Here is a 22,306-nt window from a genome sequence, read left to right as displayed (position 1 = left end):
AAATAACTGACAGTATGCTTCTTTCTGTTCTTTGTTCTGACCACCATAACTTTTCCTATGTCAAATAATATTCAGGTATCTGATGAGCTGCGTAATGGGAGCTATTTTTTTGGCTTTGTTGATTTGTTGAGCATTTTCATGATGCAGTCTCTGATGAATGCTTACGTTCGCTGCTGGCAGACTTCACTCTCGCACTTGCCTCTGACCACCCGTGGAAGTGGAGCTGGTGAGACAAAGACTGGGTGACTCAGCATCTTGAGACTGAGTGCCAGGCCCAGGGGAGCCTGCTCCACATCACTGCACAGTGGAACCGTGAAGTGATGAGCTGGGGAGGTTTGAGTTTTATTAGCTTTAGCAGTAAACTAAATGCCTTGAACTCACTAGACTTCCAGTAGTGGCGAGAGGGGGTGAAAGCTGTAACTTGTGGCTTTGTGCTATAACACCTTTAGAGGGCAGCAGTGAGTAATGTTTATCTATTTTAGCTCAAGTTGTCTGGCAGTTGGGATCAATAGCCTTGTACTTATTGCTAGTTGTATACACTGAACAAAAGAAAATTAAATTGTTTATCATAATTATATACATGGGAAAAATAGCAAGCTAAAGTTTCATGATCATGACTTATTTTGAGGCCTAAATTGTGGATAAACAGTGCATGAACAGTGATGGGGATGTTTTGTTTGAATGGAGCTCTGATGCTTCATTAAAATCTGCGACAATAATATTTATAACAAAAAGCACACAGGGAACTTGTGCTATAACAGTTAGCGTTTCGCTCTTTATTATTTTTTTGTGTTGGAGAGAGTATTTAAGTAGGATAAATTCTGTTAGTTTTATCAATGCTGTTTGCATGAAAGAATATCTTTTAAGAACCTCTTAAAGTCCTTTATGCTCTGCGTTAGTTGGGTACTTGAGCTTGTTTCACTGTCACAGCCAAAGTTTAATCTGCAGTAGCAGAGTTAATAGTTGGCAGTCTGCTGCCATTAGCTAGTGGGTGTTAGCTTTGTGGTGTGGCTTCATCTTGTAGCTCTGTGAAGTGCTAAATGGATGATGATACTGTCATATGCAATCTGTGGCATCTGTTAGTGAACATCTTATTGTTCAGCATTTATTTTATAGCTACACACTCCTGTACATGCGTAGACATAGTGTCCTCATATGACTACAGCCTGTGCTGCTGGCTTTCCATTTACAGCTGAAGGTTAACATCCACCTCTTTGCTTCCTCAGCCTTTATTTGATTTACTTATTATTTTTGTAGGTTTTTTTGTAAGAAAATTGTAAGCATTAACAAAAATATCATTTCCCCTGGTGGTGGTGGTGGTGGATGTCGACTGGTAGGTGCTAGATACAAAATGTGAATTGGTGCCAAAATTTTAGACAGAATTTAGCTTTCAAGAAGATTGCCACCACTGTTTTCACTATGGGATGTACATTTTAATAGATAACATTATTTTATATGGTGTCACAAGCAGTTACAACCATTTTTTCTTTTTTTTTTATATGTGAAATAGTTTATTGTAAGGAAACATGAGGTTTTGATTTCTTTACTATTTTGCTCTACAACACCCTGTATGTACCTGTCCATCCAGCATGCAATTTTAAAAATGGTAAACAATGTTTTGCCCAACTGCCAGTATTTTCACAACCGTATCTTGAAATAACTTTGTGATGTAGCTCTTAGAGGCATTAAACATGTCAGATGTCTGGTTCCTGTCACCATCTCTGTGAACAGTTCTAACTGTTCCTCTAGAATGGAGCAATTTACATTAAACCACTTTGACTCTTTGTGTCTTATCCATTTAATTATGAAGCAGTTTGATGCATGTGTGCTGATTTGCATCATGCTAATTTGTGACTTTAAGTTTCCATTACTTATTAACTAGATTAGCCTCACAGGCCCAAAACTAATAAACATGGCTAATGAAAATGAAAGGAAAAATGTAAATAGCTCCTACTGCTTTGCAGTAAAGGCAAACCTGTGATGTTGGTAAAGTGAGAGTGTGCAGTGACAAAGTAAAGCATTCAAATGCAGTGCTTTATACCATTCTTTCCAGTTTCTTCATTTATTTTTTTTAGGTCTAGGCGGCTGTTGTTTACAAGTGTGTTAGCAATGCTTTAGTTGTTTTTGTGCTGTGGAGCAGACGTTGATGCGTGTCTGCCTCTCTTCCTCCAGAGACACTTCTTCAGAAACCTGGGTTCCATTCTAACGTATGCCTTCCTGGGCACAGCCATCTCCTGCTTTGTCATTGGGTGAGTCCACAATACCATGCGTTACAGCGATGATCTGAACTTAACCTGCTTGGCATCTTTAAAATGACCTACTTAATCATCCAGTAAGGGCTTGTTTTTCTGGAAGTGTATTTTTTACACACTGTAATTTGCAGGACATTTGGTAATAATCAGTATCTGTTTGATTTCCTTCCTGAATTTTAATGGCTGCTCTTGTTTTTTAGAAACCTGATGTATGGAGTGGTGAAGTTGATGCAGGTAGTTGGGCAGCTCACTGATAAGTTCTACTACACAGACTGTCTATTTTTTGGAGCCATCATTTCTGCCACAGACCCAGGTAATGCTTTTTGTCCCCTTCTTTCTCTTTGTGCATTCTCTGCTTCTCTTCTACTTTCTTGGGGGGGGGGGATTTAAAGGGAATTCCGCTGAGATTATTTATATATATATATATATATATATATATATATATATATATATATATATATATATATATATATATATATATATATATATATATATATATATAATATTTGTTTTTAAAGATGTCATTGATTGGTTCAAAGTAAATTGGTGCATTGTAGAGAAATTTACTGACTTTGATTTCTTTACAATGGTGGGGATGAGAACCAACCATGTCTACAGCTCCAATACAACCATTTTACTCTAAAACAAAATGTGAGACTACATGTCTTCTGAGTGTTCATGTAATGTTCACAATGGTACTCTCACAATAGTGAGAAATTATATATATTTTTGCCTTACACCACCATGTATGTATTTTAAAAATGTTTTAGGCAAAAACTGTATCTCAAAGCAAATATTAAAAAGATGTTTCAGTTGTCATTTGAGGTAACTTATAGAACCATTGAATGCTTTAGACGTCTGCCTTTTTTCACCACCACTGTGAACAGTTCCAATTCAGCAAGTTTCTCTAGAATGGAGTATTTCACAACAGACACTCTGAATGACTTTTACATCTGAACACTTCAAGGCCATTTTCTGCCAATTTATCTGTTCTTTTCAGTTAATAAGACTATTTCTTAATACATTTGTTGCATTATTTGATGTGTGAAGAATATGATCTAACAACGCTGATAATTCTGAGATTTGTATTCACTTTGTGACACAAACTATCATTTTTAACAAGAGAAAACATGAATAGGAACATAAGTCACAAAACAGTCACTTAAATACACTCTTAGAGATCTGAATTGTACTAGTGCACTAAAACAGGAAAAAAAATTAAGACACAGTGCATCCCAAAATAAATATAGCTTTGGGCAGCTTTCATATACTGATGGAAAACATAGTAGTACACAGAAAAAGGTTATGCATGCTAAAATTAATGAAATGATTTTACTGTTGCTAGCAGGGATATGTATGCATTTTAACTCCTTGAAGTTTTAAACAAGCATCTTTTTTTTCATTTGATTTATATGGTTAACTATTTAATTGTGCAGAATAAATTGAATGTATAATAAAGATGTCAGTCTAGTTGTAATTTTGTATGTTTTTGTTTTTGTGTTTGTGTCTGATTTCAGTCACTGTACTGGCCATCTTCAATGAGCTCCATGCTGATGTGGATCTCTATGCCCTGCTGTTTGGAGAGAGTGTAATGAATGACGCCGTGGCCATTGTCCTCTCATCGTAAGTTCTTTCACTTCACTCTTTCTCGCTTGCCCAGACTCACTTGCTCACTTTCCCTCTTGTTCTTTCTCTTTTCTCTCTCTCTTGTGCACACTGTGCACACAGACACACAAACGTTATTCCTCATCTTTTTCTGCTACATATACACAAACACTCTTGCTTTTCTCCTGTCAGTTTCCTTGGCCGCAAGGTCAGTGTGTTTGTGGGGGGATTTCCACAATCTAATGTGAAACAGATAAAACACATGTTTTTAACACTGCTGTCAGGGCCCAAATCTAGGAAGAATTGACCTCAAGCTCCATCTGCTGGCCAAAACAATCAGTGTCATTTAGGGTATTCTTCTAGAAAATTCCCACCTAAGTAGTACAATATCAGGTTATGAAGAGTGTTTGTCACACTGCCACATTAATGGACAGCCAATCAGAATGGAGGTCATTTACCTGGTCAGTCGTAAAGGCACATGATCAAAAATGGACTGTTTTGGTACAGGCAAAAAAAAAATTAAAGAATAAATAAAGACATAGAATATAGGCTCTTTAATGTAGAAAATAGGAGAGGAGAGGAGAGGAGAGGATATCTGATGAGTGGAGAAGCAGTGTATTGGTCCCCATTTTTAAGAACAAGGGTGATGTGCAGAGCTGCAGTAACTACAGAGGTATAAAGTTGATGAGCCACACCATGAAGGTATGGGAAAGAGTTGTTGAAGCAAGGCTAAGGCGAGAGGTCCAGATCAGTGAGCAGCAGTTTGGTTTCATGCCCAGAAAGAGTACCCAAGATGCAATTTTGGCGTTGAGAGTGTTGGTAGAGAAGTACAGAGAAGGTCAGAAGGAGCTACATTGTGTCTTTGTGGATCTAGAGAAGGCATATGATAGGGTGCCAAGAGAGGAACTGTGGTACTGTATGAGGAAGTCAGGTGTAGCTGAAAAGTATGTTAGGGTGGTGGTGCAGAACATGTATGAGGATAGTGAGACAGTGGTGAGGTGTGCAGTTGGAGTGACAAATGGTTTCAAGGTGAAGGTAGGGTTACATCAGGGATCAGCTTTGAGCCCCTTCTTGTTTGCAATGGTGATAGACAGGTTGACAGATGAGGTCAGGCAGGAGGCTCCATGGACCATGATGTTTGCAGAAGACATTGTAATCTGTGGTGAGAGTAGAGAGCAGGTGGAAGAGAATCTGGAGAGGTGGAGGTTTGCACTGGAGAGGAGAGGAATGAAGGTCAGTAGAGACAAGACGGAATACATGTGTGTGAATGAGAGGGAGGCAGATGGAAAGGTCAAGATGCAAGGAGTAGAGGTCGTAAAGGTGGATGACTTCAAATATCTTGGCTCAACCATCCAGAGCAATGGACAGTGTAGGAAAGAGGTGAAGAAGAGGGTGCAGGCAGGATGGAGTGGGTGGAGACGGGTGTCAGGGCTGATATGTGACAGAAGGATAGCAGCAAGAGTGAAAGGGAAGGTTTACAAGACAGTAGTGCGTCCTGCTATGATGTATGGTTTGGAGACTGTGGCTCTGTCTAAAAGACAGGAGGCTGAGCTGGAGGTGGCAGAGATGAAGATGCTGAGATTTTCGTTGGGAGTGACAAGGATGGACAAGATTAGAAATGAGCAGATCAGAGGGACAGTGAAGGTGGAGCAGTTTGGAGATAAAGCCAAAGAGGCCGGGTTGAGATGGTTTGGACATGTGTTGGCGAGGAATAGTGGATATATTGGGCAAAGAATGTTGGAGATGGAGCTGCCGGGTAGAAGGAGAAGAGGTAGACCTCAGAGAAGGTTTATGGATATAGTGAAGGTGGACATGGAGATGGTTGGTGTAAAAGTAGAGGACGCAGTGGATAGGGCAAGATGGAGGCAGATGATCCACTGTGGCGACCCCTAAAGGGAGCAGCCGAAAGAAGAAGAAGAAGAATGTAGAAAATATACACAGATCAGGTATAACATTATCTGTAGTCCATCTGTTTGTCTGCATACTTTGTTAGCCCCCTTTGACCCTGTTCTTCAGTGATCAGGACCCTCATGGACCCTCACAGAGCAGGTACTATTTGGGTGGTGGGTCATTCTGCACTGCAGTAACATGCTGTAAAAACAAGGTAAAAGGGTAACAAAGTATACAGAGAAACAGATGGACTACAGTCTGTAATTGTAGAACTACAAAGTGCACCTATATAGTAAGTGGCGCTGATGAAATAAACAATGAGCGTAGAAACAAGGTCATATTGTTATGCCTGTCAGTGTATATCTTTCATATAGTAAACATTTTGTTTTTGGTATTCAGAAAATTTCACTGACTTAATGAAGCAATATGACAACCCTTATTTATGACCACCTGTATTTTCATGTACAGGCCTTGTAAATTGATTTATTATTCATTATGTAATTTTTATATTTGGCTTGTTTTGTGTTCATTTTAGGTCTATTGTGGCCTATCAGCCCGCTGGAGTAAACACTCATACATTTGATGCCTCTGCCTTCTTTAAATCAGTTGGCATTTTTCTGGGGATCTTCAGTGGATCTTTTGCTATGGGTGCAGTCACTGGAGTTGTCACTGCCCTTATATCCTTTCAGTACATTGCAAATCTCAAGCTCTGACCCAGCAGTTAGATATTGTTAACAGTGCGCTGTTTAATGACTGTTGGAGCTCCATCTCTGTGTGTTTAAAGGCTTTAACTCTGTTCTTACGTCACTAAATTCACCAAGCTGCACTGTTTCCCTCTGCTGGAGACTGCACTGTTCTTCCTCATGTCCTGGAGCACCTTCCTACTGGCAGAGGCTTGTGGCTTCACAGGTGTGTGTGTGTGTGTGTGTGTTTATTAATTTCCATTGTCATCTTTACAGTGGCCCCAAAAAGTATTTGGAAAGGTGAATTCTACTGATTTTTCATAATGTAATAGTTGAGATAACATAAACTACATAAATCTAGAGTAGTTTGTTGTAAAACGGTTCATGTAGAGAAGTTTACTGACTGAATAACTTTGTGAGGTAGCTATTGGTGATGGACGTCTGGTTACAATCACCACTACTGTGAACAATTCTGACTCAGTAAGTTTCTCTAGAGCAGAGTGTTTTCCCCGACCCCTCTGTATGACTTTGTTTATATCATAACCATTTAATTATACAAAAATTGGTGGAATTCCCTCTAAATCGTTTAACCATTGCTAAGCTTTAATAGGGTCCTTTAGGTTACTTCACAAAATGTTTAGCAGTATGATATTTTCAGAGAAACTTTATTTATTTATTTTTTAAAACTTTTTGCACAAAATTTAACTGATGTCAGACTCTTTGTGTGGAGAAATCCTGCAGAAGATTTCCAGCCAGACTGTTATTGTAGTCACAGATTGTAAAGCACAGAGGTGAAAATGTCAAAGTCTGGGGCAGCTTTTCTTATGTTGGTGAGCTTTGCATCATTGATGGGATCACAAACTCTATAACAATCTGAAACATCAGCCAACTTTTGAAAGAATACTTTTCCAAAAAGGAAATGTACAGTCTTTGAATGGTCTGTTTTTGGCACATTGTTTCCTGACCCGGTGAACTGAATACATTTTTAAGAATGGCACAAATGGCCAAATACTTTTTGAGGGCACATTATTTATCTTCAACATTTTCACTTTTTTTTTTTCTCATTTCAAGTTTAGAGGCATGAATTACCAGTGCATTCAATATAATAGTTGAACGTACCACTACTTGTCATGCTTTATTTTTATAGGGTGTATTTGAATGTTGAACTTACAGATATGTGTGCGTTTTCCTGTTGTTTTTGTTGTTTTTTTTCCCCCACCAGCCATTCAAAATGTATTAGAACAAGACTCAACTTTATTGCTGTGTTTGTCTGTTTTTCTCTTCCAGGTGTTGTAGCAGTGCTGTTCTGTGGGATCACTCAGGCTCACTACACATACAACAATCTCTCTGAGGAGTCTACTAAACGAACCAAACAGGTTCTTTTCTTTCTCTTTCCTCCGGTGTTGGCCCTCTATGTCCACTTTTGCTATCAGTGTCCTGCCCCTTAGTTCCATTTGCTGAGACTTTGGCAGTGGCTAGCAGAGGGCATCAGTAGGCAAGTTTTTACATGATCTTGAAGTTAATTTGCCATTGGGCTAGTTGAAGAGCTTTAGTATAATAATAATAATAATAATAATAATAATAATAAATTACATTTATATAGCGCCTTTCACAAACCCAAGGTTGCTTCACAGTATGTTTTAAATAGGGACATATATGAAATGTTCTGTAATTGATGTACTTAGGCCGAAGGGTAAGTGAAGTTAATTTTTTACCAGGGTTTAACAGTGTGTATTCTAATCTGGAGAACCTGATGATGGACCTCAGCAAAATATATTGCCAATAAGCAGGTCCTTCAGCCCTATTAAGTTCTGGCTTGTGAAGTCATAATGGTGAAATTGTACTTGCTTAATTTTTCTCTAACTGCCTCTTCTTTGAGGGCAATATTCTGAAGGATGTTGGAGCAGCTGCCAATAAAATCATACATTCCTGCATGTACAGAGAGGTGAAAGGAAAGATTTAGGGGGGAAAAGTGTAGAGAGGAGGGATGAGTCTGGGGAGCGTTCCAAAGAGCTGGATATTTACTTCTCTGAGACCCCTTGCTGGTAGCTGCCATCAGTCAGGATGCTGTGAGAAAAGACTGCCAGAACCCCCTGCAGCGTTCCACAAAGTAGCGCATACACACTGTGCTAGCCTGAGAGGGAGGAAATTTTGGGACAATGATTACACTCTGGGGTTGTTCTTGCCCCTCAGGGGATGCTCTTAACCCAATTACCAGAGCTGAAGTGGAGTGGTTGAGACACTAGACTACAGAATGCTGAGTTCCTGCAGACATGGCACATGTTTTTGTGTACATGTGCTGTGTGCATAGGCATGAATGAACCCATTTTATCATCACTTTTTTTCAGCTGTTTGAGGTGCTGCACTTCCTGGCAGAGAACTTCATATTCTCCTACATGGGGCTGGCTCTTTTCACCTTCCAGAACCACGTTTTCAGTCCCATCTTTATTGTCGGAGCATTTGTATCCTTTCTCTCTCAGCTAGCAATTTGTTTGATCAAGGCTTGCAAACTGCACCTAAAGAATCCTGCCTTTGGAGGTAGGATGGTATTTTACATAGCGAAATGTCCCATTCAGCTGGAAAAAAAACAAAGCAAACAAGAACCGATCAAGACTTTTGAGTGACCCTTACCTGCATTATTGTCTTCACCTTTGGTGCAAGTTATTTGCCTAACTGGGGAATTTTTTGATATGATGTACTGTACTAATGTAAATCAATATGATAAATCCATAATAAAACAAGGCTACACTAAGGCCTTTGAGTAGACCATAAATGCATATACATTAAAGTCAGTCTGAAATCCAAGTTGACCTTTTTTGATCTGGTTCTTTAATGTCCTGAGTTATAATAAGCATGATGCATTTTACCATACAGTTTAAAAGACAAATTTCTTGTTTAGCTCTAATCATTGAATAAACTATAGTAATTTGCCTGCCTCCTGAAACCTCTTCTGTATTTTGATTGTCACCATTTAGCAAATAATAACATGCCTTTCACCTCTCCACCTTCCTAATGTCAAGTGAAATTGCTCTGCCAGCTTGGAGACCCGCTCTAATAATGTTTCACTCAAATATGTAATGATGCAAATGGAAAACTTGTGATTTTTAAGATTCGTCTTAAAGACAAGGTGAAGGATGTTTCCGTCTGCGTATTTCTATACTGCTTTTAACTTGCCCTTGTCAATGTCTGATGCTAACTTAAGGGCCATTCCAATACTGCATTACCTCAAATAAAGTTTGTTAGATGACTTCTTGGAGAGTTAAGGGATTGAGTGAGCATAGAGGTCAACTACAGCAGCAGAACTTGCCCAGAAGTCACTTTTGTTGTAACACAATTCCCTTTTCAAATGGCAAAAGTTGGACAAAATTGTTTTGTAAACTTTAGCAGTAAAATAATTTTCAAATTTTAATTAGCAAGTGCTTATGTGGCAAGTGCTTTCTCCTTAGGTTCTCTTTTAATAACAGCTACAAATACACAGTAATAGCAGTATATTTTGTTAGGTTTTTTCCTATAGCTGTAAAAATAAAATACAACTGAACTCCCATGGTTTCATGCTGGCACCCCTTTGTGGGATGTGTGACTTCTCTCGTGCGCTGAAACACTTGTAAAAACTGTAATCTGTCTTTTATTGTCAATTATTTTGACCTGTTACATGTACCGGAATACAGGAGTGACATGCCATGTTATGTTGTACAATGTGTAATGTGCATTACCTCCCATTCATTAACTTATGCTTTGAATGCAAACAGAAGGAGGTGATCTGATGACTTTTTTTTCTCTACATAGCTGCCTTTTTCTAATATCAGCTAAAGGCTACACAGATAATAACAAAAAGAGGGCAATACACCATGGTTCTAAATTGACGCTTATAATCAGACAAAGGGAGAATTACCAGCACTTATGTACATTACGTTCAGACTGAGGCTAACCTGGCCGAGGGTGAGTGTGTTCATACTGAACAATCCACTCCTTGCTCTCCCCTCCTCCCTGTGCCGTGGTTAATCTCGTCAGGTACGTGTGATGCATTTCCTCACAGTTTGGCGTGGACATGTTAAAAGCAGTATTGAAACGGGGGTCATGATTTACAGTTACATAACCACTCCTGGGGACTATTATGGCTTTTTTTTTCTTTTTTTTTATCCATTGAAAGGAGAGGTGTGTGTGTGTGTGTGTGTGTGTGTGTGTGTGTGTGTGTGTGTGTGTGTGTGTGTGTGTGTTTGTGTTTGTGTGTGTGTGTGTGTGTGTGTGTGTGTTACTTTTTTTCTTAACCATATCCTGATTGGTAGATTGCCATCTTTATCGGCCGAGCATCTAACATCTACCCTTTGTCCTTCCTGCTCAACCTGGGGCGCAGACACAAAATTGGCGGAAACTTCCAGCACATGATGATGTTTGCAGGTATGGTATTATCGCTCCTTAATCAAGGTTTTCAGTGAAGCAATTTTTATAATAAGAACTAGTCACCAGAAGGTTGGATGGAATCCAGTTCAGTGCAGGAAATCTGTTTTCATAGTGAATAAGTACACACATTAGCAATGTTCACATGTTTTTTTTTCTATGTACATACTCTTCTGTGTGTATGATCTCCACTTTGTGTGTGCTGTTGATGCAGGGCTGCGAGGGGCGATGGCATTCGCACTGGCAATCCGTGATACAGCGACCTATGCACGCCAGATGATGTTCACCACCACGCTGCTCATTGTGTTCTTCACCGTATGGGTGTTTGGTGGAGGCACTACGCCCATGCTGTCATGGCTGCATATCAGGTCAGGAAAGACACCACTCACTTCTTGAATAGTTGAAATAGTTTGGTGAAAAATTAAATGTACACAATCCCCCCCACGCCCTTTTACTCAGTGTAGTTGACCAAGACATATTTGGTGTTTGAAGTTCACTTCATTAGTTTTGCTAATGAAATAATATAAATTATATGAAGTTATGTCACACAGTTAAAAACAGCAGCAGCCGGCATCTTGAAATCTGTTTTTTGTCCGTATGTTTTCCATTTTTATCGATAACTACATGATATACAGTCTCAAAATCACATAAGAGAATCTGACGTAGACATGCAGTTTGCCTGATGCTAACTGGTGGCTGCTTCTGTTATTTTTTAGCTAAACCTGCCTCCTAGCTTCAGTGAAAAATTAAGAAACTTTGCACCAAGCTAAATGTTTATTGACTAAATTTATGGTAAGGGGAAATTTGTGTCAATCTGGTTTTTCACTAAACTATTCCTTTAAAGCTGTTGGCAGTTACTTGCAGTGCCCAGCAGGGGGCGCAAAAGCTCCCCACAGCAACTAATGACCCATTTGAACTGTATTGCTCTTGTATGATCTCCATGGCGACCGATGGTCTGAGAGCTGAGCCAAAGAGGATTGGAGTGCACTTCATTGTGAAAGCAGGCATAGAGGAGTGGGCTTTTATTTATGTAGTTTATATTAGGTTTGACTTAGTTTTCAGGGTTCAGAAAATCTGTGGAGAGGAAAAGAGATATAAATCACTTCATAGTTCATCTCATGGAATTTATACCAGCTCAGTCAGCTGTGAAAGCATGTACAGACAAATCCCCCTATTGTAATAACATCTGAAATGAAATAATAAATGGAATAATAACAGAGCATGAGCGTAGATAACAAACCAAAGGTTAGCGGCTGTTTTGAAGCAGCAAAGAGCCGATTCAGGGCTGGCAGAAAGAGCAGGTGGAGTTGTTTATTCGGGCTTGTGCTGGCTGTAGCTTCTGCACACTGTTAATAAGTGCCTCTAGTTCTCGAGATAAAGAGGATTATAGCACTGTGATGCTGATGACAGATGCTTCAGGGGACTCAGCGGCTCATGTTGTTGTGTGTAATGCTGCTGGGCAGTGAAGGAGCTGTGGAACGGTTTGGCAGGACAAACAAAGACAAAATGAATTGAAGTGTGAGACATCCTTTACTTCAGTGTGATCCATTGTTTTAGATAAATAGTAGATGTAGACATATAATCTCACAGGCTTTATTGGTAGACATTGTAGTGTTTTTCGAGGGCGTCTGAACAGTTTAATAAAATTACAGCTTGCACTCCTGCCAGGGTCTTCTGATTGTAAGTCTGCACTTGTACCTCCAGGGTATGTATTGTGGCTGACATGTTTGCCACGTCAGAGAATTTTATTTAGCCTAATAATAACTTGGGTGTGCTGTTTGATTCTAGGGGAATAAACGTAGATCAGTGTATAGTGGTGGTACATTGTTTACGGAAAGTTCAAATAATTTGGTAACTTGGGGGAGGAAGTCCCCCAGATGAAGATGCAATACCCACCTAATTATCGGTCCTTATAGGTCCAGATCTATTCTTGACATATTTACTGAATGATTATGCTTTCACTAATTCTGAAATTTAATCTGCATCACTGCCTTCCTCGTGTGTGTGTGTGTGTGTGTGTGTGTGTGTGTGTGTATATGCTATATACATATATAGTACTATACATCCTGTACTAATGAATGCACTTATAGTAGAGTTACTTCAGTTTATTGTGCACTGTTGTGTACTTTTATGAGGAATTTTTAATAACTCTTGTTAAAGTCTCTGTGATGTTTGTTGGTTGTGTACTTGAGTTACTTTCACTTGTGCGGGCTGTTTTTTTTTTTTTTTTTTTTTTTTTTTTTTTTTTTTTTTTTTTTTTGCTTTCATGGTTTTAGTGGGCTGTTAGTTTGTATTCACTGTGATTAGCTTTTAGCTGTTAGGATTTTGTTGATGTGTTTGTAGTGGTGCTTTGTAGCACTGTTAACTTCTGAGTGGATAATGTTTCCATGATATAAGTGATCTGTGGCCTTTATGATTACACATGAAGAAAGTTGGCAAACAGCATTCTAAGTATGAAGAGTCCAGCAGGATGACACCCTCTTATTTCTCCATCACTGATGCCTGCTGCACCTTTCCAAGCATGCCAGTCATGACTGAGGTTTAGCTCAAACCTGAGGTTTAGCTCAAACCTCAGTCTCATAAAATATCTTATTCTTCAAGCCCTTACAAATGAAAACAGTTATTAGTTCATGAGACTCAGATTTTGGCACAGTATGGTGCAGCCATCTGTAAGAGCCTGATGTGTTTTGGCTGTGTTTGGCCATTTCCACAGTCCCTCACCTCCTTTGTTTACAGTAGGGTGACGGCAAGCCTAGGCAGATGGTGCCAGGTCACTCTGGAGTTTCCTGAAGGAAAAGCACTAATTCCCATCCCTGGGTTTCAAACACACACACACACACACACACACACACACACACACACACACATATATATATATATATATATATATATATATATATATATATATATATATATATATATATATATATATATATATAAAAAAAAGACAGTGAGTACAGTAGGAGCACTACAAATGCATCCAAGCAAGGTAGTTAAAATATTTTTCTTTTAAGTAAGAGATGGAAAGCTTTTTCTCTGCGAACATACACTGTTTCTTTAAGGGAATCTGATTTCCTTTATTGAAAGTTTTGCAGCCGATAGTCTTTATTGTTGTTGTACTAAATGGTATTTTGTTCATCAGTATTGTACCTACTGTTTTCAGTGGTATTGAAATGTTTTTTTTCAAATGTAATCCATTTTTCCAATATTATTTTAACGGAGGCTTCCCAGATGTTACATTTGTTGAGTTTCAGAATGATGCCGTTTAGCTTATCTAAGTGGCAATGATTTGTGCCACTGCATAACTTACAAGGGCACAGATAATATTTAAGGAATACAGGTTTATATTCTCATGGTAAAAAGTATTTTTAAGTAAACCAGTTGGCGAATGTGGTTAAATATGTGTATGTAACTGGAAAGGTACACAGGATTTGCTCTTTAGCGAAGCTATATAATTCTAGGGTGAAGTCTAAGATGGCATGTCTTTTCAAGCTTTTGGCTCTGTTGCAGAAGCAGCATAGCTTAGATAATCCTTTTGCCTAAGACAAAGCCCAGTGTCTTTGTAGAGGTCAGGGATAGGGGAGATAATATACACTCTGGACTTCCTCCTTCTCATCCTCAGGGCTTCCCCTTCCTGTAATTCACCATACTCAGTCTGCAGAATATTTTGCTGCCAACAGGTTAGCGCTGATAAATTGCTGGAATGATATTGTCATTCTTCTCACCCAGTGTGACTAAGTTGGCAGTGGACTTTACAGCCTTTTCCATATAATAAAGAGAGCCTGCAACACTATGCATGCAATATCTCTCTCTCTCTCTCTCTCTCTCTCTCTCCCTCTCTCTCTCCCTCTCTCTCTCCCTCTCTCTCTCCCTCTCTCCCTCTCTCCCTCTCTCTCTCCCTCTCTCTCTCCCTCTCTCCCTCTCTCCCTCTCTCCCACACATGCTGCCCCCAAACTGTCTGCAGTGGATTTCCTGCTCAGGGCTATTACAGACTGATCGATGCACAATTAAAATAGGCTGTCAGATTATCCATCCATCCATTTTCTAAGCCGCTTCTCCGTCAGAGTCGCGGGGGGGTGCTGGAGCCTATCCCGGCAGGATACACCCTGGACAGGTCGCCAGTCCATCACAGGGCAGACAGACAGTCGCTCACACCCAGGGGCAATTTAGCACATCCAATTGGCCTGACTGCATGTCTTTGGAGTGTGGGAGGAAACCCACGCAGACACGGGGAGAGCATGCAAACTCCACACAGAGAGGACCCCGGCCGGAGAATCGAACCCAGGCCCTCCTTGCTGTGAGGCGACAGCGCTACCCACCACGCCACCGTGCCGCCCGCTGTCAGATTATTCATTGGGAAAATACAAACAAAGTCATTTCACGTCAGAGAATAGAATACCAGTGATTCCCCCCATGTCAGAGCATTGGTGTAGTTCAGCCTGACCATCTTGGCTCAAGACTAAAAGATGCTTTTAGTTGAGCTTCCTCTGACATCAAAATCAATTATGTGCTTTAGGACATGCACTGGTCAATGTGGTTCCAGCATGCTGGAAAAAAGCAGATCTGAAGCAAATGCATTGCTCCATTTGGTTCCTATTTAAACCCATATTCATGTGTCAGTTGAATGTATTCAATTCATTTTACCTTAATTAGACTGTGCAAATACTTATTTAATGGTATCTCACTGTCATTGTTTTTCACTAGATAAAAGCTGCTCTTAAGGCATTAGTGTTTTGTAAGTTAAAGGGGTGGATTAAGTAATAAAAGTCCTTTGTTCCCAGGTTCTGCCACAGTCATCAGTAATACAAGCTACTTAAAAAAAAAAAAAAAAAAAAAGCCAGCTCAACATTCTCGTTGGTGTACCCGTGGCATTCAGAACACTGTACACAAACATGCTCTTTGCATTTTCCAGAAGTAGTATCTGGGTTTATGCTTTGGAACGGCATGTTCAGTAACCGCAGTAGTTGTTGGGGTGACAGATGTTAGTTAGTAATGATCGTGGACTGTTTATTATGGTACAATTCAGAATTATTTTTGAAAAACCACTGAAAACGCAAATGTGCCTGGAGGAGTTATTTGCAGAGTAGTAGAGCATACAATAAAATACTTCACTAAGCCTTTATTTTATATTTGAAAATAGCAGAATTTAATTTTGACCCAAAAAACTTTTATGAATATCACTACGATCAAATCTGTTATTCTAAAATTGATGCAGTTGTCATCTTTAGATTAAAGCAAGAGGCATATCCATTTTTTTTTCGGTTGAGACTTAGTTCTGAATACTGTGTACCACACTGCCAGTTATTTATGTACTTGACATGCACAAACACAGCACATTGGTGATTGGTTGCTTCTGTTTGGTCTAACTTACCCACAGGCGGTTCACAAGCTACATATTAGGTTCAATTTCCCCTCTTGAAGCTATTAAGATGATGTTACTGATCATGTATGCTTTAATTAAAATTGCAACTACTGTGTTTTTAAAATGACAAAGCTTCAAATTGTGATTAATTTTACAGCCCTGGAATTATGGGGAATTAATTCCTGCATCTTATTGTTTAGTACATTGCTGCCTCTTTTGGTCAGAGGACTGTGGCTGTGTACACACTGTTGCCCAGGACCTGAGCCAGGAGGCCTCTGGTCCTCAGCTAAAGCTTAACCTGTTTGGTTTTGCCTCCATCCAGAACAGTCTAGGGAGGTCTTACTTCCTCTGTAAACAAGCATGGTGGAAACAGAGGATTGATTCAGAACAGCCAGTGGAATGGGGTGCAGGTCTTCTCTTCAGAGCACCAGACCATGGCTACATGTTAAACAAAATGTCAAAGGAGAACAGGCTTGATCTACAGAGCATCTCTTTTAGCTTGCCTGAAAATGGCAAAACCTTGCACTTTATAAAGTGATTGAAGGAATATCATGACCAAACATGTTACGATGACTTACAATGATTGAAAAATGGTAACCAGGTCTCAATTTGAGGGAATAGAAATCTTGTCCACCTCCAAAAATCCGTCCTCATTTGGATTAACGTGATGTCACTTAACGTGTTTAAGTGATGCCGTGCTAGAGCATTAATATTACATTAATTTACCATGAGCAAAGCCATGTTTTACTCTTCTTAAACTGTCCTCTTCTTGTCGATCTGCAATCTTGTTTTCTTTAGTTTTTGTGTAAGATGGGTAAAAATAGGATTAAAACAAAGTTCTAAAATGAAGCTTCAACAGCAGTAAATGAATAACTCAAGCAAGCAAAGTCTAACCACAGTTACTTCTGAATGAGCTGCAGAAAATGCTTTTATTATCCAACTAATTGTTCATTTGTGTTTTTGATTAATAGATTCAGTTACAATCCCACTGTCTCCTGTAATATAATACTACAGCAGTTGGATAAATTCTGGAGGGTGTTGAGGAGTACAGACGCATCTCAGCTGCCCAGTCCAAATGTGTTGCAACAGGAGAGTCACCCAAATTGTACTGCTAAAACAGTTATTTTTTTATAGCAAACAAAACTAAAAAGTAAAAATCATAAATTTCAGTTACTGAAGATAAAATAAGGTTGAGTGTTAAACTGCGGCATTACAAGCCTGGCCAAAATTGTAAGAGTTGTGATTCCTGGATGTATACAGTGGGGCAAATAAGTATTTAGTCAGCCACTGATTGTGCAAGTTCTCCTACTCAGAAAGATGAGAGATCTGTAATTTTCATCATAGGTACACTTCAATTATGAGAGACAAATGAGGAATTGAGGAAAAAATGAGGAAAAAAAATCCAGGGTAGGATTTTTAAAGAATTTATTTGTAAATTATGGTGGAAAATAAGTATTTGGTCACCCACAAACAAGCATGATTTCTGGCTCTCACAGACCTGTAGCTTCTTCTTTAAGAAGCTCTTCTGTCCTCCACTCATTACCTGTATTAATGGCACCTCGTTATCTGTATAAAAGACACCTGTCCACAGACCCGTCCGCAGCCTCAAACAGTCAGACTCCAAACTCAACCATGGTCAAGACCAAAGAGCTGTCGAAGGACACCAGGAAGAAAATTGTAGACCTGCACCAGGCTGGGAAGAGTGAATCTACAATAGGCAAGCAGGTTTGTGTGAATAAATCAACTGTGGGAGCAATTGTAAGAAAATGGAAGACGTACAAGACCACTGATAATCTCCCTCGATCTGGGGTCCACGCAAGATCTCATCCCATGGGGTCAAAATGATCATGAGAACGGTGAACAAAAATCCCAGAACTACACGGAGGGACCTAATGAATGACCTGCAGAGAGCTGGGACCAAAGTAACAAAGGCTGCCATCAGGAACACACTACGCTGAGAGGGACTCAAATCCTGCAGTGCCAGGCGTGCCCCCCTGCTTAAGCCAGTACATGTCCAGGCCCGTCTGAAGTTTGCCAGAGAGCATATGGATGATCCAGAAGAGGATTGGGAGAATATCATGTGGTCAGATGAAACCAAAATAGAACTTTTTGGTAAAAACTCAACTCGTCGTGTTTGGAAGAAGAAGAATGCTGAGTTGCATCGCAAGAACACCATACCTACTTTGAAGCATGGGAGTGGAAACATCATGCTTTGGGGCTGTTTTTCTGCAAAGGGGACAGGACAACTGATCCGTGTTAAGGGAAGAATGAACGGGGCCATGTATCGTGAGATTTTAAGCCAAAACCACCTTCCATCAGTGAGAGCATTGAAGATGGAATGTGTCTGGGTCTTCCAGCATGACAATGATCCCAAACACACCGCTCGGGCAACAAAAGAGTGGCTCCGTAAAAAGCATTTCAAGGTCCTGGAGTGGCCTAGCCAGTCTCCAGACCTCAACCCCATAGAAAATTTGTGGAGGGAGTTGAAGGTCAGTGTTTCCCAGCAACAGCCCCAAAACATCACTGCTCTAGAGGAGATCTGCTGGAGGAATGGTCCAAAATACCAGCTACAGTGTGTGCTAACCTAGTGAAGACTTACAGGAAACGTTTGACCTCTGTCATTGCCAACAAAGGTTATGTTACAAAATATTGAGTTGAACTTTTGTTATTGACCAAATACTTTATTTTCCACCATAATTTACAAATAAATTCTTTGAAAATCCTGCAGTGTGATTTCCTGGATTTCTTTTCTCATTTTGTCACTCATAATTGAAGTGTATCTATGATGGAAATTGCAGACCTCTCTCATCTTTCTAAGTAGGAGAACTTGCACAATCAGTGGCTGACTAAATACTTTTTTGCCCCATTGTAAGTGCTGGAAAAGCTGAAACACTAAAAGAAAGTCTGTTTGCTTTAGGTCTATAAAATGGCTTAGTGAGGTTTGCAGTTTTAAGCACGTTTGACCTTTGGAAATGAGCATGATGTGCAGTATTTGAGTGTTTTGTAAATGAGTCAGATTGCGGGTGCTCTGCCAATGTGGGAACTGGCTGAGGATGTTCTTGTGCTCTGCTCGTTCAGGGTTGGCCAGGCTTCAGCTGCAGAGAAGGAGAGACTGCTGAAGCTGTGGTATTACCTCAGGTAAAATTAGATGTAGGCTTTCACGGAGTTGCTGGTGGTTGGGTATCTGTGGGCTCACTTGGATATGCACTTTTTGGGAATGTGTGTGTGTGTGTGTGTGTGTGTGTGTGAGAGGGAGACGCACTGATAAACCTCTTGGCACAGTGCCATGTCAGAACATGGGTGCCTTCTCATATTTCCTCTCACTTCTGTCCTTAAAAGGCCTTCTCTTCAGCACTCGTCCCTGTTTCTCTGGGGAGGAAAAGCATTACGACTCACCAATGTTCTCATGTTCTACTGGCTTCATGCATTAATATCAACATTTGATTCCTGAGCTTCTTCTTAGCAGCTGGAGGACAATTAACAACTGAAATGAAGGCAGTTGGTATGAGTGTTAAATGGCATGTATATAGCAGGATGAACAGATGTCTTTTGGGTCCATGTTGCACTCAAATAGGATGTCCAGCAGCACATACAATATAGGTAGAATAGGTAGAATAGAAAATACAGGTATTAAGCCACATAAGGATGGCTAGGATTTTGGCTGGACCAGTATGAGTCCCCCCCCCCCCAACATATGCTAAAATTAACCAGCTTTCATTGTAAATAACATTTGATATGATTTCAAACAGTCAAAAATTAAATGGAAATATTAGGTAAATAGTGATTTACAGGCTGATATTGTTCAGTTTAGCTGTCTGTTTAAACATCCGCCCAATGATGGCTAGGGTAGGCTCCAGCACCCCCCGAACCCAGAAGAAGTGGCTTAGGTGTGTCTGTCTGTGTGTGTGTGTGTCTGTCTGTGTGTGTGTGTGTCTGTCTGTGTTTGTCTCTGTCTGTGTAAACAGCATAAATTACGGCTTCAATTAAACTAATTGCTACCAATTAATCATGTTATTTTGTGTAGTTAATCATGATTACTTAGTTTTACTCTTATTTGCTCAAATTTGACTTTTTTCTCCACTTAAAATGCTGTGTTAGTAGACAAGCTTCATTGGAATGTATTTATTTAATTTCACATTATCATTCACATTATCCAATTCCTCTGCAATTGTGTTTCCTACACTACTTTTATGTATTATTTTGAGGCCAGCTGTAGTTTTCCACTTTGCTTCTTTTTTTTTTTTTTTTTTTAATTGTTTGTTGATCTATCCATAGTTCCCTCATCACTGTCCGCTGTTGTTTGCTGATGGCATCCTCCAGTGCTTACGTTACTAATATTGCTGGTATTGGCAGCATGAGTGCTGTTTTGTTTATTCAGAACACATTGTCCTTCAGTGATAAGCAGATTCATGACATTGCAGTGGCTGAAAATAACTTTGGGTTTATCAAAAATCATCAGTGGAACCTGCTGTTACAAATATTTAACTTACAGTGATTCATAGCAACACTGTACAAGCAACTGTGCTTCTGCAGACAATTGGAAGGAACAAACTAGGACAATGAGTTAGTGCACAAACCACTAATATATCTTGTTAGAATTCCAAGAGGTCATGTTGATTTCTGGTTATTAACTGACAGCATTAGGATAATGTTACAAAAAATCCTTGATGGAGGAGCACTGATGAAAAATGGATTGCATGTTTTTGTTACTTTAGCCATTGAGTTTTATGTTCAACCTGTATCACTGTATTAAAGATAAATAGGTGACAATCATGAAACCATTAAATTCCTCTGAAATTAGTGGTTTAACTCTGATTAGAAAAACGTCAGTACAATGTGCATTATAGCAGCTGGAGCCTAGTTAGAATACGGGAAACCTTTCTGACTGAGCAATGATCTGTTTTTGTGCCTCTCTGTGTTTAAAGCAGCAACTAGAGATGGTTTGTGCAGCACATTCCATGACTTACATGAAATTGGTTAAAAAAAAAAAAAAAAAAAAAATCTGCATTGAAAATAACTCTGCTATTTCTGAAGGTTCTTTCTGGCTTCAAAGGGCGCTTTGGCCCCGTTTAGGAGAACTCTGCTCCCCAGAGTCTTCAGCTGAATTTAAAGCACCATACAGCGCATATAAAAGCAGCTCCTTCCTCTATCACTGGTGTACTGGCGCATCTCTGCTTAGGTCTTTGTCCCCATGACGCTTCTGGAGAGAGAGAGAGAGAGAGAGAGAGAGCTCTGTTTTTCTGTGTGTTGTCTCGGATTTTCACGCTGTGGTGTCAGATGCTCAGCTCCTGTGTGTGCTGCTGGCGAGAGGCAAGAATTATGCTGTTGACTCATCCGAAATGAAGAGATTTAAGAGAAGAGTGCCATTCTAAGTCTCTTATCTTTAATGTACAAGTTGTCGTGTGTGTATTTATGTTGGGGGGGGGGGGGGGGGGGGTTCACTTTCCGCTTTCACAGAAATGTGAAAATGAAAAAAGCAGAAATGATTAGAACTGTGTGTGTGTGTATATATATATATATATATATATATATATATATATATATATATATATATATATATATATATATATATATATATATATATATTATAATATCCAATATTACGTATTTGTGAGTGGCAAAAGAATGTGAACCTGTACGATTAGCAGTTTATTTGAAGGTGAAATTAGTGAGTTCTTTTCAATCAATGCTATGACAGTCAGGTGTGAGTGAGCACCCTGTTTTATTTAAAGAACAGGGAACTATCAAAGTCTGCTCTTCAAAACGCATGTTTATGGAAGTGTATCATAGCCCGAGAAAAGGAGATTTCTGAGGACCTCAGAAAAAAAGTTGTCATTCCACCAAAGAATGGTTAAAGAAGAATAAAGTTAATGTTTTGGAATGGCCAAGTCAAAGTCCTGAACTTAATCCCATCGAAATGTCGTGAAAACCTGAAGCGAGCAGTTAATGTGAGGATATCAGCATGAGAACCGAGCTTAGTAAAGCACTGTTCTTCTTTTAAAATAAATGCTAAAACTGAGTTGTTGTAGCTGAGTATCAGCTAAGCAGTCCAGATGGTGTCAACAGAAGAAAATCAGATTAAACACAATGACTCCGGAACTATAAATATATAACTT

The 22,306-nt window shown here is 39.5% G+C and overlaps 1 protein-coding gene across 3 annotated transcripts in view; it reads left to right on the top strand.

Annotated features, from left to right (window-relative positions):
• slc9a7 (solute carrier family 9 member 7) overlaps positions 1 to 22,306 on the top strand; it is a 58,669-nt gene that overhangs the window by 16,012 nt on the left and 20,351 nt on the right. For 2 of the 3 annotated variants that reach the window (XM_017720722.2, XM_037535045.1), the window contains 10 exons: positions 2,173 to 2,249; positions 2,453 to 2,565; positions 3,770 to 3,875; positions 6,283 to 6,424; positions 6,551 to 6,656; positions 7,718 to 7,806; positions 8,779 to 8,892; positions 10,717 to 10,828; positions 11,043 to 11,196; positions 19,269 to 19,328. In XM_017720722.2, the coding sequence (XP_017576211.2) occupies positions 2,173 to 2,249; positions 2,453 to 2,565; positions 3,770 to 3,875; positions 6,283 to 6,424; positions 6,551 to 6,656; positions 7,718 to 7,806; positions 8,779 to 8,892; positions 10,717 to 10,828; positions 11,043 to 11,196; positions 19,269 to 19,328 (1,073 nt within the window). The remainder of the gene's footprint in view (positions 1 to 2,172; positions 2,250 to 2,452; positions 2,566 to 3,769; positions 3,876 to 6,282; positions 6,425 to 6,550; positions 6,657 to 7,717; positions 7,807 to 8,778; positions 8,893 to 10,716; positions 10,829 to 11,042; positions 11,197 to 19,268; positions 19,329 to 22,306) is intronic. The other variant, XM_017720732.2, reaches the window with a different exon arrangement.

Source organism: Pygocentrus nattereri, chromosome 26 (assembly GCF_015220715.1).
Source record: "Pygocentrus nattereri isolate fPygNat1 chromosome 26, fPygNat1.pri, whole genome shotgun sequence".
Taxonomy (NCBI): domain Eukaryota; kingdom Metazoa; phylum Chordata; class Actinopteri; order Characiformes; family Serrasalmidae; genus Pygocentrus; species Pygocentrus nattereri.
The sequence above is the reverse complement of the archived record's forward strand: the minus strand, read 5'-3'. Positions and strand labels throughout refer to the sequence as shown.